The sequence below is a fragment of the Perognathus longimembris genome, chromosome 3 (assembly GCF_023159225.1).
Source record: "Perognathus longimembris pacificus isolate PPM17 chromosome 3, ASM2315922v1, whole genome shotgun sequence".
NCBI classification, from domain to species: domain Eukaryota; kingdom Metazoa; phylum Chordata; class Mammalia; order Rodentia; family Heteromyidae; genus Perognathus; species Perognathus longimembris.
The window spans coordinates 82,899,495-82,916,422 of NC_063163.1; the positions used below are offsets into that span (position 1 = coordinate 82,899,495).

At 51.8% G+C, this 16,928-nt stretch overlaps 1 protein-coding gene across 1 annotated transcript in view; it reads left to right on the forward strand.

The window, feature by feature from the left end:
* Ksr2 (kinase suppressor of ras 2) overlaps positions 1 to 16,928 on the forward strand; it is a 199,554-nt gene that overhangs the window by 150,965 nt on the left and 31,661 nt on the right. The window contains exons 11-14 of the mRNA XM_048340914.1: positions 2,160 to 2,201; positions 2,824 to 2,896; positions 5,844 to 5,892; positions 7,685 to 8,052. Of these exons, the coding sequence (XP_048196871.1) occupies positions 2,160 to 2,201; positions 2,824 to 2,896; positions 5,844 to 5,892; positions 7,685 to 8,052 (532 nt within the window). The remainder of the gene's footprint in view (positions 1 to 2,159; positions 2,202 to 2,823; positions 2,897 to 5,843; positions 5,893 to 7,684; positions 8,053 to 16,928) is intronic.

The window sequence follows — 16,928 nt, forward strand, 5'->3', positions numbered from 1 at the left end:
TGGTGGCGGCCGCTGACTGTGAGCCACTTGGCTTGGGTTTTACATTTCTGCAGCACTGGGAACTGAGTTCGGGGCCTGCCTTCCGCGCTTGCTCAGTGAGTTCCCTGCCACTGAGCTACATCTCCAGCATTTGCTTTTCTGAGCTGGTCTCACTACCATAGATAGCCAGGTTGGCCATGAAGTTGCAGTCCTTCTGCCTCGGCCTCCCAAGTGCTGGGATTCTTTCAACAAACGTGTGCCACATCCCTACGTATGATCTTGCAGGGAGTTTGGGATCTTGAGATACTAGGTCTGACTCTGTCCTGAAGGGAGTTGTAAATCACTTCCAACCTCAGGGAGGGATTTGCATTTGCATCCCCCAGACAAATGACTTAGCACCCGAAGCTATCCAGTCATCACTTAATTATAAATCATCCCTGTCTGTTAAGAGAGCTGAGGGGAACAGCCTGTTTATTCACCTCAGCTAATACATTTGTCCCTTGGGGTCCTAGTCCTGCGCCCACAGGAACACCACAACCTAAGGGTGCTCAAGTCCTCATATGCAATGGCTCAGTATTTGCAATAGGGGCCACTCACCTCTCCCATATTCTTAAGGCATTCCTACTGATTTATAGCATCTGACACACTACAGGTGCTCTGTGACTAGCTATTACACCATATTGCTTAAGAAATAGCAAGAAGAAATAAAGGCTGCACGTGCTCAGTACCGGGGTGTGTGTGTGTGTGTGTGTGTGTGTGTGTGTGTGTGTGTGTGTGTATACACCTTTCCTGGGGCTTGAACTTAGGACCTGGATATAATTCCTGAGCTTCTTTTTTCTCAAGGCTGATGCTGTACCACTGAGATACAGCTCCACTTCCAGCTTTTTGGGTAGTTTAGTGGAGATGAGAATCTCACAGGCTTTACCACCCCAGTTGCCTTTGAACCATGATCCTCAAATCTCAGCTTCCTGAGTAGCCAGGGTTATAGACATGGGCCACCAGTGACCATCATTGTCCCCATTTCTTGCCCCTGTACATTGAAGTCTAATCTTGAGCCAATATCCTCTGGGTCTCATCCGGCTGCAAAGGATGAGATGAGGACCCTCAAAGTGACCCAGAATCTCAAAGCACAATTCAAACTTTGGACTCAAATCTAAGTGGATACACATGTACTGTGTTTAGCCATGAAGCACAGAGCCATTTATTACAACAGCAAAACAAAAAGAAAAGAAAAGAAAAAAGAAGATAATCTTAATGCAGAAAACTTGGGAAATACAGGAAGAATTGTTTTTGGTTGTACTGAGATTTGAACTCAAGGCCTTGCTCTTGCTAATAAGCAGGTACTCTACCTCTTGAGACACACCCACCCTATCCCTTTTTTTCTTTAGTTATTTTTCAGGTAGGGTCTGTGCTTTTACCTTCAGCCTTGATCCTCCCATCTGTGCCTCCTGGTATCTGGGGGAGAGCCATTAACCACTTAGTTTGTTGGTTGAGATGAGCTTTGGCTAATGATTTGCTCAGCTGGCCTTGGGCTGCAGCTCTCTGTCCATACCCCCCAAGTACCTGGGATTAGAGGCATGAGCCATCATGTCTAGACATATAAAAGTTATTTTTTTCTAGCTGGGTGCCATTGTCTCACGCCTGTCATCCTAGCTACTCAGGATGCTGAGATCTGAAGATTTAAGGATAGTGGTTCAAAGCCTTCCTGGGCAGGAAATTCTGTGAGATTCTTATCTCCAGTGAACCTCCAGAAAACTGGAAGTGGCACTGTGGCTCAAGTGGTAGAGCACTAGCCTTGAGATGAAGAGCTCAGGGACAGTGCCCAGGCCCAGAGTTCAAGCCCCACAACTGACAAAAAAAAGTGTTTGTTTTTTTCCCTCAGTTTACAAAATATTTTAAAGCCATTGAAATTAAATGCACACAAAGGAAATAATTAATATTGATTTAAAGAGTAGACCATGTGCATGTGTGTCGGTGTGAGCCTGTATTTATGCATTGTACCCACACAGAGGTATAGTGGTCTGCACAAAGGGTAAGACGCTGCCTGGGGGAATTGGCCTGGGTGCTTGGAGCTCTGGTCCCAAGAGCCTGTAGAAGCCTGACCCTGTGGTGGCCGCCGCGTGCCAGTGTGGCACCTGGGCATTCTCACTCACCTCCTGGCTTCTTTCTCTTACAAGCAGTGTCACACTACTACAAATACAAGCAGCAGTTCATCTTCCCAGGTGAGTGTCCTGGGAGCTGGTGACAAGCCCTGGAGGTGGTGGTGGGGGGTGGTCTGTGGGGACAAGATCAGAAAGGGGAGCCGGCTGCCGGTGGCCATGCCCAGGGTAATGGCTGGCGGTGGCCACGGAGGAGGTGAGGGAGGGAGGGAGGTCTGGAGCACAAGAAAGCTCAAGATGGAGCTGGCTGGGTCAGGGGGTCCCAGAGCTGCTCTCAGGTCACAGGGTGGGATAGGTGAGGGGATGAACCATGTGACCTTAACCTCCCGGCAGGAGCTCGGGAGGGGGGCGGGCATGGGAATGTCCAGTGGAAGCTTCAGGCTTGAGGCTTGGGGGGGTCACCCATGGAGACACATGCAGGATGGACGTCCTGTAGAACGCCGTCTCTCTCGGCACACGGTCGGGTACCCCGGGAGGGGATGGGAGTCACTGTCCCTGGAACCCAAAATATGGCTCCCCTCCCCTCCCCCTTCCTGGGACTTCTGTGTGCGCAGGGTGGGGGTGGAAGACTCACGCTGGTCCCCCCCCCAACTCCTTTCCCCGCCCCATGTGGGGCCTCTGTGTACTGTGTGGGGGTGGGGAGACTCCAGGCTTGGCCTCTGACTGTGCCATCTCTGGCTCTCAGATGTGGTACCTGTGCCAGAGACGCCGACACGGGCACCCCAGGTCATCCTGCATCCGGTGGCCTCCAATCCAATGTAAGTGGAGCCCAGCTCTGTCTCCCTCAGCCTTCAGCTTTGTCCACCCCTCCCACCGTGCCCCTCCTCCTCCGAAAGAAATGGGGCAGGAACAAAGGGGCCCAGGGCATGACTTAGGAAGAGATAAATGGGTCAGGGCAGGTCACAGTGGCCACCTGTACCCCCTCCCCCCAGCTTTGCCTTGTGTCTCAACATGCAAGGAATATGGCACGTGTGACTTCCAGGGAGCAGGGCGTTTCCCTAGCCCCTCCCTGCTCCCTCCATGTGATGAGAAAGACAGCTCTCCCTGGACACCAACTGGACCTTAGTAAATGTTCACTTAATCTTTTAAACAGTGCACTCTAGATTTGCACCAGGAATCAGTCAACATTAGACTGTAAGACACACCAAGCTATCTCCTGCTTTTATAAATAAAGCTTTATTAGCATGTATCCCTGCAATTTATTTGTCTATGACTCTTTTTTCCAAATGGAGGCAGAGCTGACAAGTTGAAGCCATACTGATTATCTGATCTAATTGAGTACCTTGTAGAACGAGCTTGCTAGCTCCTGGTTCGTGTCAGATAACAAAAGTTAATTTTGGATATTTTGAATATTACATTAAAAAGGAAAGGAAAAATAACCAATTATAGAACCACTACTGGCAGAGCTTGTGTGTGTGTGTGTATGTGCGCGCGCACACACACACACGCATAATGTGTGTGGACTGGGGGTTGAACTCAGGGCCAAAGCCTGGGTGCTGTCCCTGAGTTTTGATTTTGGTTTTGCTCAAGGCTAGTGCTTTACCACTTGAGCCACAGTTCCACTGACTGATGCCTAATATCCTAGCTAATCAGGAAGCTGAGGTCCTAGGGATAGAATTTTGAAGCAGGCCTGGACAGGAAAGTCCATGAGACTCTTTATCTCTGAAAGCCAGAAACAGAGCTATGGCCCAAGTGGTAGAACATGGGCTTTGCGCCAGAAAGCTCAAGGACAGCACCCAGGCCCTGAGTTCAAGCTCCAGTACTGGCACTAAATAAATAAATAAATAAATAACATGTCATTGTAGAGCCATTTTCTTTTCTCTTTTGCCTCTTGCTGTATCTCTCGTCCCTTCTCAACATCATTGTAAATAACACCGAGTGAGACTGTCCCAGGTCACAGATACTCTTTGCGTGTGCGACAGCCTACGGCTTGGACAGCCAAGGTGACGTCACTCTGTTTACTTCTTTGGTTGGAACTGGGGCACACTGGCTTTGACCAGTTTCCCAACTCATATTTCTGCTGACTTGGCCTTTTCTCTGGGCTCCTCTAATTTTTTTTCCATCCTTTTTGATTCATATTAGACTCAAGTAAACGCGGCAGAAACTTGCTAGGGGCTATAGTGCTGACGTCTTGCTCTGGGTTGAGTCTCTGCTGCACATAAATCAACTCCATACTTTGTGTGAACTCAATAGAGAAGGAGTGCTGGTGGGAAGCGGTGAAGACCGATAGGAACCCACTCCTCCAGTAGCTCTGACAGCTCAATCACAGCTCCATGCTGACCCAGGAGGGCTCTCCTGTGTGTGAGGTGTGGAGAGGGGTACCCCAAGCATATTGTTCCACCCCTGGGAACCAACTTCCTGGCATAGCAGCTGTCACACTGCCATTTCATCCCCTCTCCCCTGTCTGTTCAGTAAATAATTAGTTACACACTGCTTCATGATGACCTCTTTCCCCTTCTTTGGGACTTTAGGATCATTCAGCCTCTGCACCAGGCACCTCTCCAGAAAGTGAATGAACTCTGAGTGAGCAACTTCTTAGGGTCTGTGGGTCAGGATGAGCAGCCCTCCCGCCCAATAAGGAGGCAGTTAGGGGGAATCTACTGAGCTCCCATTGGAGAAGTATGAAGTGGGCGTGGCTTTCTTTATGATTCTGTTGTCCACCTGTTTCAACTCTGTGTGCCTTCAGTAGTACAGGTGTTGCCTTGTAGCCACACTTGTAGTGCTCACCATGGCCACCATTCTCCTGAGGCAACTCTCCACTCAACAATCTTACACCCCAATATATGCCCAGTTACCCCATCCGTATGTTGCATCCCCCAACCTCAGGATGCTCACACAACTTACACACCTGAGAGAAGTGCTGTATAGGACACATCCCACAATCCCCATGCAGAGCTTGCACAGGCAAGCACAATGGGCTCCAGCACCCATACCTAGCATGTTCACATGCTTAAAATGCAGTCACAGCTCATGAGCTTGTAAACACAGCACATATACATATGCACATACACACACACACACACACACACACACTGTGAAGTCATCTCATTCTCATCCCCCATGTCCTGATTCCATGTACTTGACAAATTCCAAACCAAATACCAGGATCTTGCAGTTATATCCAGCAACACTCCCTCTTGGGAATTCATACTCCATTCCTTGAACTCATCAACTATTGGCCCTTGTCACATTTAACCACACAACTTGCCTTAGGTCTTTCAATAGTCATGCTTGAAGTCATGAGCTTGGGCCACGGTCAACTCTAATAAATCTTCAGGACTACTTCTGGAGCAGAATCCTGGTTGAATGAGTGAGTGACTGAATGAATGCATGCATGCATGACTAAATGAACAAATGAACACTAACATCCTCCCAGGAGATTCTGATAGTGAGTGAACTTTAGACATCAGATTCATTCTTCTGCAGCAAGCAGCTAAGACTTAGGAACATCTAAGACTCGTGACACGAAGGCCAATTTATACTGAAGCTTTGTAGTTGAAACTGAAGCAATAAAGATGAGCCTTGAACAATCTAGCATCTGTTGGAATCCTTTGTACACGTGCCAGGTTAGGGATGATTTTAGACCCAAATGTTGTGAGATAACAATTTAGTGGGTAGAACTTCAGTCTAGCTTCAATTCACCCACAAACTTATCTTTCACATAGGGTCACATTTCTTCTTCTTCTTCTTCTTTTTTCTTTAAAGCTTGGAAGGAAACCCGTTACTTCAAATTGAAGTGGAGCCAACCTCAGAGGTGAGAATTGGAGCTGAGGGAAGTGGCTTTTTCCAGGGTCTGCTAAGAACACAGAAAAGGCCAGCTGATGCCTTTGATGCTTCAGAGGGCTTGGGGTGCCTGTGGGAGGGATGGCTCTTTGATGGATGTTGAGACTCCAGGACAGTTAAGGAGCATGGCCCCTCCCACACGAGTCTAATGGGCCGTTACACACGGTATATGCCTCAGGAGGAAAAGCCAGTTGTGCAGAAGTTGGCCAGAGATTTACATTTGTGGTTGAAAAAAAGAGCTCGGGACCTGGTGACTAACAAAGGGGATGAGCCCTAGTACCTTTGAAAAAATGTGTTGGTGGAGATGGGGGGCCCCCCTGGATGCCACGCGTGGTAGAGCAATGAGAATGCTCCCTCCCCCCACCCTGAACCTCTGGTTGTAGAGGAATGAAGGAAGCTTCCCAGGTCAGAACTATGGAGTCTGAGCCCCCAGCTCTGCCACTGTGCCCTGGGCTGAAGGAACTCAACTTCAAGAATTCAGGTTCTCTAGGTCTCCAGGGAAATCAGGTCTTTTTTCTGGAACTACAGAAGGTCCTTGGGAAAATGATCTTGGGAGAAGCTAACATTTCCTGGGCTGATTCTGAGGGTGGTGTGGTGAGCAGTTTGCCAAGGGATTGAGAGCCAGGACAACCCATGCCTACTTTCTCAGGTCATTTTTACCAGGACAGGGCCTCTGGGACAGCCCTAGTGGCTACTGTTCCTAGCAAAAAGATCCACAGTGCTGAGGAACCCCAAACGCCATGCTGGATAGGTGCGTTCTTGACCTTGAGGGGTTTGCCCTCAGGATGGTCACGTTTGAGTGTGTTGGAACCACGTGGGCACGCATGGTAAAAACATAGGTTCCCGATTGGCTGATACTCTCGGCTCTGTAGATTAGGACATGGCTGGATCTCTTGGGTCTCCTGCCTGCCTTGCTGCTATGTGAACCTCTATGCTCTGCCTTCTCCCAATTTCGGAATCATTGATCCTAAATTCCCCAGGGGAGGCAGGACACTCGGTACTGATGGCTGTCACACGTCACATACAGGCACACCCATATTTTAGCCTGTCACCCCCTAATCACATGCACGCTGAGAGACAAGCCAAAAGCAGCATGGTGGATGGAATGGGATGCCCTTGGATAGCAGGAGTCCAGTGCCCCAGTGGTCGTCTTCCCTGCATCTGGCTGCCTGTGACCTCCGGCAAGAGGCATCCAGGGCCACTGCCATCCCAGCTCACCTGGGCGGAAGGTATCCTGAGATAGGTCACCAGAACAAGCCAGTCACCAGCGGCTCACGCCTGTAACCCAGATACTTGGAAGTCTGAGGTCTGAGGCTCGGGATTCAGAGCAAGACCAAGCAGGAAAATCTACAAGACTCTTACCTCCAACTAACCACCAAAAAGCTAGAAGTAGAGCTGTAGCTCAAGTGGTAGAGCGCTAGCCTTGAGCACAAAAGCTCAGGGACAGCACCCACACCCTGAGTTCAAGCCTCAAGCCCCCCCCACCCCTAACACCACCACCAGAGTCCCAAAAACTAGAATGGGTAGTGCCCTTGGCATTTCTCTGCTCTGAGCTTCAGTTTACCCCCCGCAGTACAAAGCAGTTTGCTGATTTCCATGGTTCAGTGATCCTAGACCAGAGCCACCCCTCACCAGCCATGCGTGCAGGTGACACTGTGGCGACATGCCCAGCCCTCCACAGAGCTCCAGCATGCAGAGCAGGACCACGGGAGGGGGGAGCTGGGGGCAGCAATGGCTCTGACCTCTCTCCCCTCCGGCGACAGAATGAAGAAGACCACAATGAAGCTGAGGAGTCAGAAGATGACTTTGAGGAGATGAACCTGTCCCTGCTCTCGGCCCGGAGCTTCCCGCGCAAGGCGAGCCAGACAAGCATCTTCCTGCAGGAGTGGGACATCCCCTTCGAGCAGCTGGAGATCGGCGAGCTCATCGGCAAGGGCCGCTTCGGGCAGGTGTACCACGGCCGCTGGCACGGTGAGGTGGCCATCCGGTTGATCGACATTGAGAGGGACAACGAGGACCAGCTCAAGGCCTTCAAGCGGGAGGTGATGGCCTATAGGCAGACGCGGCACGAGAACGTGGTGCTTTTCATGGGGGCCTGCATGAGCCCACCCCACCTGGCCATCATCACCAGGTGAGTCACCTGGCCACTGGCGGTGGCTTCACTTGGCTTCGTGCTGCCCGACCTGGGGGAGGAATGTGGTTCTGGATCATTCCTCAGCCCAGCCAGTGGAACCTCTTGGAGGTCAAGTATAGCATGGCATTTTGGGGGTGGCCTGAGATGCCCCTCCCAAAGGTCTCCACTTGGATCTGTCCCCCCCGGAATGACAGACTCTCCTTGAGTCTGCTTTTGAGCCTTGAGCACAACTGGTGGCAGACACATTGTCCCCTGTCACCACTGACTTCGTAGACGGTGGTGGCTGGAGGGTGTGGTAAAGGATTGGGGACCTCCCCTCATGACAGGGAGAAGGGACTCTCGGGTCATGAATTCTGTGTCTGGGCTGCCAAGTTTGCACCCACACAGGCTCTTCTGTCTTGTGGACAGTTCTGGAGGAGCCGGCTTGGCGGGCGGGCTTCTGTAGGGGCTGTGATTGGCTGGCCGGGGGAGAGGAGGCTGGAGCCTCAGTTCTGACCCACGGGGCTTCTTACCCCCGCAGCACAGTCTGGGGCTGGTTCCCACGGAGGTCTGGGGGCCCCAGGTGCAGCAGGATGTCCAGGTCTCTGCTGTGATGTGCTTCCTCGCACCCACCCGTTGGCCAGAGTGACGGAGGTGGTTTTCCTGGGTGTGGAGAATGAGTCTCTGAATGAGAAGCTTTGCTGAGTCCGGGGACAGGTCGGTGGCCAGAAGATGCTGGGTGACCTATGGGCCGTCTGGGGCCGTCCTTACACTTCGCCAGCGAGACTCTTGGCTTCCTTTCTTCCTCTTACTGAGGAAGTCAGGAGCCCTTTACTTGAATGCGTAAGTCTGGTTGGAAAGCCAGCTTTCCCTTCCTCCTACCGCTCCCACCTTAGGCTGGTACTACTGCTTCCTCTCTAGCATTTCCTTACCTTCAGCTCTGTTAACTCTGCTTTCCACCTCCTGAATTAATTATTTCCTGACCCCTCTAAGGACCTCCTGTTTCCTTGTTCTTTGATTTCTTCCCCTGCCCTCTCAGTCCCCCCCCGCCCCAAGCATTTACCACAGACCCTTGCCTCCCTCCTCCCTCCCCTTCCTAAAGGCTGGCTACTTGGAAATGGATGGACCCAGTTAGCAGCCACACATTGGGAAAAAAAAAATGAGTGGTCATTATGAAAATGTGTTGTACAGCCCGCCTGCCAGCTGCATTCACCCCCCTTCCCCCTATTGTGCAAACTCTGAGCCCCCTCCTCACGTGTGGCCTCTACCTACAGACTCACAAAGAGCCCAGTCTTTTCCTGGCACCGCCATAAAGGCTTTGCAGCTTTGGGACGTGTAATTGGTCTCTGAAGTGTTTTGGTATTTTGTGTGAGGATGCCAGATGAGCCCCCCAAAAAAGTGGTATTTATGTCCTCTGATTGTACTGTTATCTGTTGATTGAGGGGAGGGCTCTGCGTGCGCCCATTCATAACTACCCACTTGTTGGCCATCTAGATTTGTCATTGGAACATCTGATCGCGACCAAATATTTGAGTAATTTGATTAATCGCTTGCATGCTGATTGACTGGCAGAGATCGGTGGTTGGGTGCCAGCCAACCAACTGGGACAAATTTGGACCCCGGTTTCATTTTACAGGGTGCATAAGACCAGATAATTACCTGGCATGTTTCAGATACGTTCAATGGCACGTTCTAGCCAGTGACTTAGCAATTAGCATTGAAGTTAACAAGTATTTCTAAGATTAGCTTCTTTGTACTGCACTGTGGATGGCACTTGGGGAATGGGGTAACAACCCGCGAGCTACTGGGTTGCTTTCTCCACAAATGCAGTGAGAGTCAGCGGCTGCGAGATTGCAGGATTGGGTCATTATGGAATTATCACAAAGCTATCGACAGGCTGTGCAACTGCTCGTGTTCAAAGCACCAAATAGAATTGGAAAAGCCGATAATGAGACAATTGAATGGAAGCGTCTGCCGCCCTTCCGCCCAGCTGCAGAGGGTGCATGGGTGTGGGGGATGGGGTGGGGATTCCCGGGCCTCAGTTTCCACATCTGTAAAAAGAGCAGGTGGAAGCGGATGTTCGTGCTGACACTGGCAAAACTTGTGAGTTCTTTGAACATGGGTTGTGCTTGCAGGTCAGCCAGGAACCGCTCAGGGATGGCGCTTCTTTCTTCAAGGGGCGGGCAGGGGAGTCTCTCCGGACCTGCAGTGGATATATGGTGCTCCAAATGCAGACTCTAGGAGCTACTCCTGTCCCCTTCCTAACACAATGCCTTCATGCGGGCCGCTAGACTAAAACCCAGATGAGGCTGCATTCCCTTCCCCAGCTTCCGGAAGTGGATCTGTTCTCTGGCCTTTCCCAGCCTGGGAAGCTGTAGGGCTGCATTCCATGGTTTCTGGCCCCATCCTCCTTTCAAATCCAGCAGCAGGACATCTGATGTCCGTGGTCCTATCATCTTCTTCAGTCCACCTACCCTTGCTCCATTCTTACAAGGACCAATGGGATGAGGCTGTGTTCAGGACCCATCCACAGCATCCCACTTTGCCACTTGAAGTGGCATTCATACCTCCAGGAGTTAGGGCCTGGTTGTCTCTGGGGGTGTTGCTCTGCCCGGCACTTCTCCTTTGACCTCATGAAACAAGTCCATTTGTAGGTGGCACCTTTCAAACCAAACTGCACCCTGTAGTGGCCACTAAAGGTGAAGCTAAGGAGCAGGGAGCTGTCCTGAATCTTCCAGAAAGATTGATCAGGAATCCGATGATGCTCTAGCCCCCTGAAAAGAAAATGGAAACACTGGGTCTGGCCAAGGCTGGGATTTCTTTTCTTGCCTCCTTTTGTCAAGGCTGCAAGTGGCCGGGCCCCAAACTTCTCCCTGGAGTCCCAGCCTCTGGAATAAATGAAAGAAGTAGAGGCTCCAGCAGCTTTCATTTCTCCCGGGACTTTTCCTCTCCTGTTGAACACTGTGTGGTAACACAGGCCTGAGAGGCAAAGGGAAGCCCCACCTAGGTCATAAACAAGCCACACAGTCCGAGAATGGAGCAGATGGACCCCTGAGCACGAGGCTACCCTGTCTTTTGTCAGGTGGCCGCCTGAACCAGAGTGGGCAGGGACAGCTTCCAGGCTCCGGAGCTCTGCCCCTCTGGGCGGCCCAGGATCACCTGGAAGACTCCATCCCAGAGCCCAGGCCTTATAGCTGCTGCTCACAGCCTGGGTGCTTCTGGAATCTTCTTAAGAAAGATTCAGACTTTGGCCACACACACACAGACATACACACACCAACTCCAGGACCACTGTTTTTTTTTTTCTTTTTTGCCAGTCTTGGGGCTTGAACTCAGGGCCTGAGCACTGTCCCTGGCTTCTTTTTGCTCAAGGCTAGCGCCACTTGCACTGTAGCGCCACTTTCGGCTTTTTCTATTTATGTGGTGCTGAGGAATTGAACCCAGGGCTTTGTGCATGCTAGGCTAGCACTCTACCACTAAGCCACATTCCCAGCCCGGGGACCACTGGTTTATCAGATGTGAGTTTTGAGTTTGTACTTTTGATCTGCTGCTGCTTATATACTTTTGTGAGTGGTTCGTGCACACAGACACGCGTGTATGCACACACACACACACACACACACGCAGACACACACAGAATTATCTCCCAGAATTCCAGCTTTTCCACTCAGGAGGCAGAGGAAGGAGGGTGGATGGCAAGTTCCCGGCCAGCCTGGACTATGGGACACCCCATTCCCTACTCCTCCAAGAACAGTTATTGTAAAAGTTCAAGCTTTTCAAGTCATTGAGGTGAATGAGTATGCAAAACTAAAATACATTATTGTGGAGGAAACTAAAAACAAACCCTGATGCTTTCTGAAATGTGGGCCCCTCCACAGCCTCAGCTGGGCACGGGCGGGAATTCTAGGTTCCCTCCAGGCCTTCTGTGTGGATTCACACCTCTGGCCGGCTGGGGCCCAGCCCTCAGTGGGATGAGACCCACCTCTGTAGAGACTCAACCTGCCTACTCCTGTTCCTAGCAAACAACTCTTCTCCTGTAGAGTTCCACACCACCACCACCCCCCCCCACACACACACCTTGCAACCCCCCTGGCGATGAGATGTGAGTGCTGGGTCCACAGTGGGAGAGAGCTCGGGATGTCCAAGTGCCCAACCCTTCCTCCTCCCAGTGGGGGCTCTGGGCCTCGCGTGCCCTGCAGTGCTAAGGTGGGCTTCCATAGACACGGACCAGAGCCTGATTGAGTGCCAGGCTGCAGGCCAGACCTTCAGAATACACCGTCTCCAGTTGATCCCAGGACTTTACTTTCCAGGGAAAGTTAATCAAGCAAGATGAATGAACCATGATGCCTGCGTTAAAGGATACAAATGGGGTGATGGGTGGTTGGTGACAGGTTCTAGAGGAGGCGTCTCAGGCATCTTAGTATTATGGGAGCTGAGATCCACTCAGGATGAGGGGCCGGTCATGCTGAGAAGCAAAGAAAAGAACAGCTCCGATAGGGGTACAGCAGGTACAAAGGTCCAGAGGCCGGAGGAGGATGCCAAGTTTGAGGGCCAGAGAGAAGGGAAGGGATGAAGAAAGGAAAAGGAATGCAGAAGGCCAGGCAATCGCATTTTCTTCAAAGGCCCTGGCAGAGGCTGTGGAGAGCATCTTACCGCACTGGGAAAACAGAGCGGGGTTTGGGGTTGGTTTTGTTTGGGGGTCGTTTGTTTTTGGGGGGTCCTGGGGTTTGGGCTTGCCCGGCAAGTGTCCTGTCACGGGAGCCATGCCTGCAGCCCACTGCTTTATTTCCCAAACAAGATCTTTCCTCCGTCCTCTTATTTCTGCCTCCCACAGAGCTGGGACGACAGGTGCTCCACCACACCCCAGCTGTTTATTGGTTGAGATGAGGTCTCTGGAAAAGTTTTCTGCCTAGACTGTCCTGATACCACAGCCCTCCGATCACTACCTCCTAAGTAGCTGGGACTATAGGAACGAGCCACTGCACTGGGCCGGAGCAAGAGTTTTTAAAATAGCAAACATTCTGGCTGCTCCTCGGCTTCCTGGTACCTTTTTCCCTTGGCTGGTTGGCTTCACATGCGCAGACTCACTTGTGGTAAGGAAAGGTACAGGCAGAGGAGAGGGGGGTGAGGAGGGAGGGGCCACCTCCCACCTACAGGGCCTCCAGGAAGAAGTCTGGCTGGTTCTTCTGTCCCAGCGTCACCAGCACACGTTAGTTTCCTTGTGGTAGGGGGGTCCAAGGCTGTGAGCCCCAAGAAAAAGAAGGGCGGGAAGGGCTGGCTCTGCCCACCCTGCGTTGGAATCGGGTGGCCTCTTCTCATCACGGTGCGCTCACCTGTCCACGTGCAAGCGGCAGGCAGCCACACCCTGTGTAAATGAAATGCAGCGGGTCTCATTTACACTGCTCTTCAAATCCAGCGGAACACCCGGAGCTGTTTTGCCAATTATTTCTTCCCACTTCCCAAATTCCGTGCTTCTTTTCTATGCTCCCCAATACAGTGACACCACGCTGCTGCTGTCTGTAACTGACAGGCCGATGGGGGGACAAGGCCCTGCCTTCTGCGGAGAGCCTGGGTGACACAAGAGATTGCGACTGGCTTTTTTGTTTTCCTGTAACTTGGTACTTCTGTCTTTCTGATTTACCCCACCCCCCACCCCCGCCATCTCCCTTGGACCAGTTTGATTGTCCTAAATATAATATACAAGAGTCGAGGGGGGGAGGGGGAGGGGGAACTGAGCACACGAAGATTTCATCTCCCATCTCCCATCTTCCAGTGGTGCTGGCTTCCTTTTCTGCCCATAAAAGCTGAATTGCTTTCCCTTTATAAATCACAGCTGAAAAGCATTTTTTTGTGGGTTTTTTTTTTTTTTTTTGTCGGTGGCTCTCTTTAATTGTGTGGCGATATGAAACCGCGGGCAGGGGGACTTTTGTGAAGGAAATGTTATAAATGGACCCCTCTTGTGCTCCATGGGCCTGGAGCACAGATGAAACAACTAGGTGGCCAGCAGAAGACTTACCTGGATGAGGGTCGTGGTCTGGGCCCTCAAGATGGCTCACATCCCCAAGATTCTCAATTACCATAGACAATGTCTGTTATCACTTGAAAAATAATTTTCTTTTGAGCTGGGAGCTGGTGACTCATGCCTGTAATCCTACCTACTCAGTAGACTGAGATCAGAGGATCATGGTTCAAAGCCAGCCTAGGGCAGCAAAGTCTGTGAGACTCTTATTTCCAATGAATTACCAAAAAGCAAGAAGTGGAACTTTGGCTCAAGTGGTGGAGTGCCAGCCTTGATTGAAAATGCTCGGGGACTGTGCCCAGGCCCCGAGTTCAAGCCCAGGGATGAGCTAGCAACAACAACATCATCAACAACAACAACAAAAAGACTTAGAGATCGACGGAAATAGTTCCCAGAGCTTCCGCTTCCTGTAACTGCAAGTGCTCCCTGACTCCTCCCTCTCTTAGTTGCTCTGATAATTTCCTCGGCATTATCAAAATGAGGAGCAGCGATGAGGAGAGTTGGGCCATCTTTGTCTCAGGTGCTGAACACGGCTGTGTTTGTTGAGAGGGCTTTGAGTTCCTGTCCCGGCTCTGCTCCCGGCTCAGCTGAGTGACTTCATTCCTCTAAGCTCCAGGCTTAGGGTCAACGACTGTCGAGTGTGGGATTTGGGGCTGGGACCGGAAATCACCACGCGTGAGTCATAGGGTAGACGTGGACTCTGAGGCCACGTGTGCTCTGGCTGAGCCTGAGGTCCTCCTGGGAGGCCAGGGAGGTCATCCCAGAACCAAGGGTCGAGCCAAGCCCATCTCACAAGGGGCTGAGAGAAAGCTAGGCTGTGAAAGAAGCATCCAGAAGAGCAGAGAGTCAGACGACCCATCCCACATGCACCTGCCTCCAGCCTCCCACCCCTCACCCTTCTAAAGTAGCCTGGCTCTTTCCCCTAGGGCTGAGTTACTGTGGATCAGAGCCCTGTGGTCCTCCTGCTGGTTTGCTGGCTTAGCTGGGTCCCCTCCTCACTTAACACAAAGCCCCAGGAGAGGCAGGGCCTCTTGATTGGACTGGCTTCTCTGTCCTCAGCCCCCAGCACACCAATCAGGGGCTCCATTTGTATTTGTGGAATGAATGGAGTTTCCAAAAAATATGCCCCCAGCTAGCCCCTTGGGTGAGGGTAGCAGTAACGTGTGGTATTTTTAAGTGAGGATTTCAGAGCATGACTTGGACCTAAAGAAAACAGTGCAGAGATGAGGAAAGGGTGGCTAGAGGCTGTGAGAGGAATCGGGGGTGGGGGTGGGGGATAGGGGAATGGGGGACAAGAGATGCCAATGGGGTAATGTCAGTTGCAGGGGACACAGCAAAGGTGATTTATCCCAAATACTCAGTGAGCGAAGGGTTCTGTTGTGCTAGGAACACAGGGAGGAAGTCATGACCTTTGTCCTCTTGAGGCTGGCTAGATGACTCTCCAGTGGGACCCTAGTTTCTGCAGGAGGACCATAGCGGAGGCTGTGTGGACCCAGAGCTTGGCCCCTTATCCAATCTGGTAAGGGCCGGGTAGGTAAGAAGATAGTGTTGTTCCAAACAGAAAGTATAGCACGGGCAAAGGCCTGGGGGCTCCAGGAAGATGAGCTCTACACGGGAGTCGCTGGTGAGAGAAAGAACCTGTGAGTCAGGAATTTGAATCTTGTCCCCTAAGGCCGGGAGGGGGAAGCCATGGGGATCTCACTGAAGGAGTTGGGGGCATCCTGTGGCGGACTCTTCTGTCATGCAAGAGCTTGCTGTATTCAGATCGTCGCTGTGTTTTCTAGTCCAAGGGTGCAGGGACGTTTGGTATGGTATGGCTGACACTGGCGGGACCACGTACACCTTCTAGAAGTTGCTTTGGCAGGACAGCTCCCTTTGGGGAAAGCAGCCGTGAGCCGGTAGGGGGGCTGGACACGCAGCATCCTCAACAGTTTCCACTGTTTACCAAGTTAAATATAGCCGGCCGCACTGGCGTTTCGAGGCGAGCGTGGGTGCGCGCGTTCCTCCGCGGAGGACACTTCTCCTGGGCGCCGCTGACAGGCCTCGGTGAACAGTGATCAGGGCGCTGGGGCCGCTTCAGAGGAAGGAGCGTCGTAATTAAGAGCCTTGTGATGTTCCAGCCCTCCCTGTGACTCCATGTCTGTGCCTGGGGATGGGGGAGGTGGACCCGGTCTTAAAGGACAGAAACCCCTGCCTTTGCATGAACCTTGATCAGACTGCAGAAACCAGCTTTTCAGAACAATTTTGCCCAGGGGGTCTCAGCTAAGAAAGGGGGGTCTGGGACCCAAGCGCAGAGAAAATGGACGCCTCAGCTCTTTTTTGTTTCCTAGTCCCACATCAGCCCTGGCATTCCCCTTGACGCCCTGTCGACACCCCCGGCCCTGCTGAGTGCTGTGTCCTCTCCTCTGGGGACAACAAAGTTTGTCTCATCTCCCACTCAAGTTGGTCATCGGAGCCTCCACGCCTGCCTGGCGTATGGCGCCAGTTGATGGCAGGTGGAGATTGAAATCCTGACCCCGGGCCAGAGTGACAAGGGAGCGTGGACAGTGGGTGATCCGGGTAAGGTCAGGGTTGCTCTATCTACTCAGGGAGCTTGCTGAATACTGGGGTTCAGTGTGATGGGTTCCCCAACTCAGCTCCTGTTGCCTGGCCACTGCTCAGCTGTGGCTTAGTCCCCTGTCAGATTGCGTTTAAGGTAATTAAGCCCATAAATCAAATCATAAATAGATATTGACTCCGTGTCTTAGAGTAGATCAGGATTGATTGACCGCTGGGGACATTGCCTTCCTCAGTCGATGGGGAACCACAGGGCTAGATAAATCTTATAGTGCCTGGCATGGGGAAAATCAATCTGCTAATATATGCAGTGTGAGCA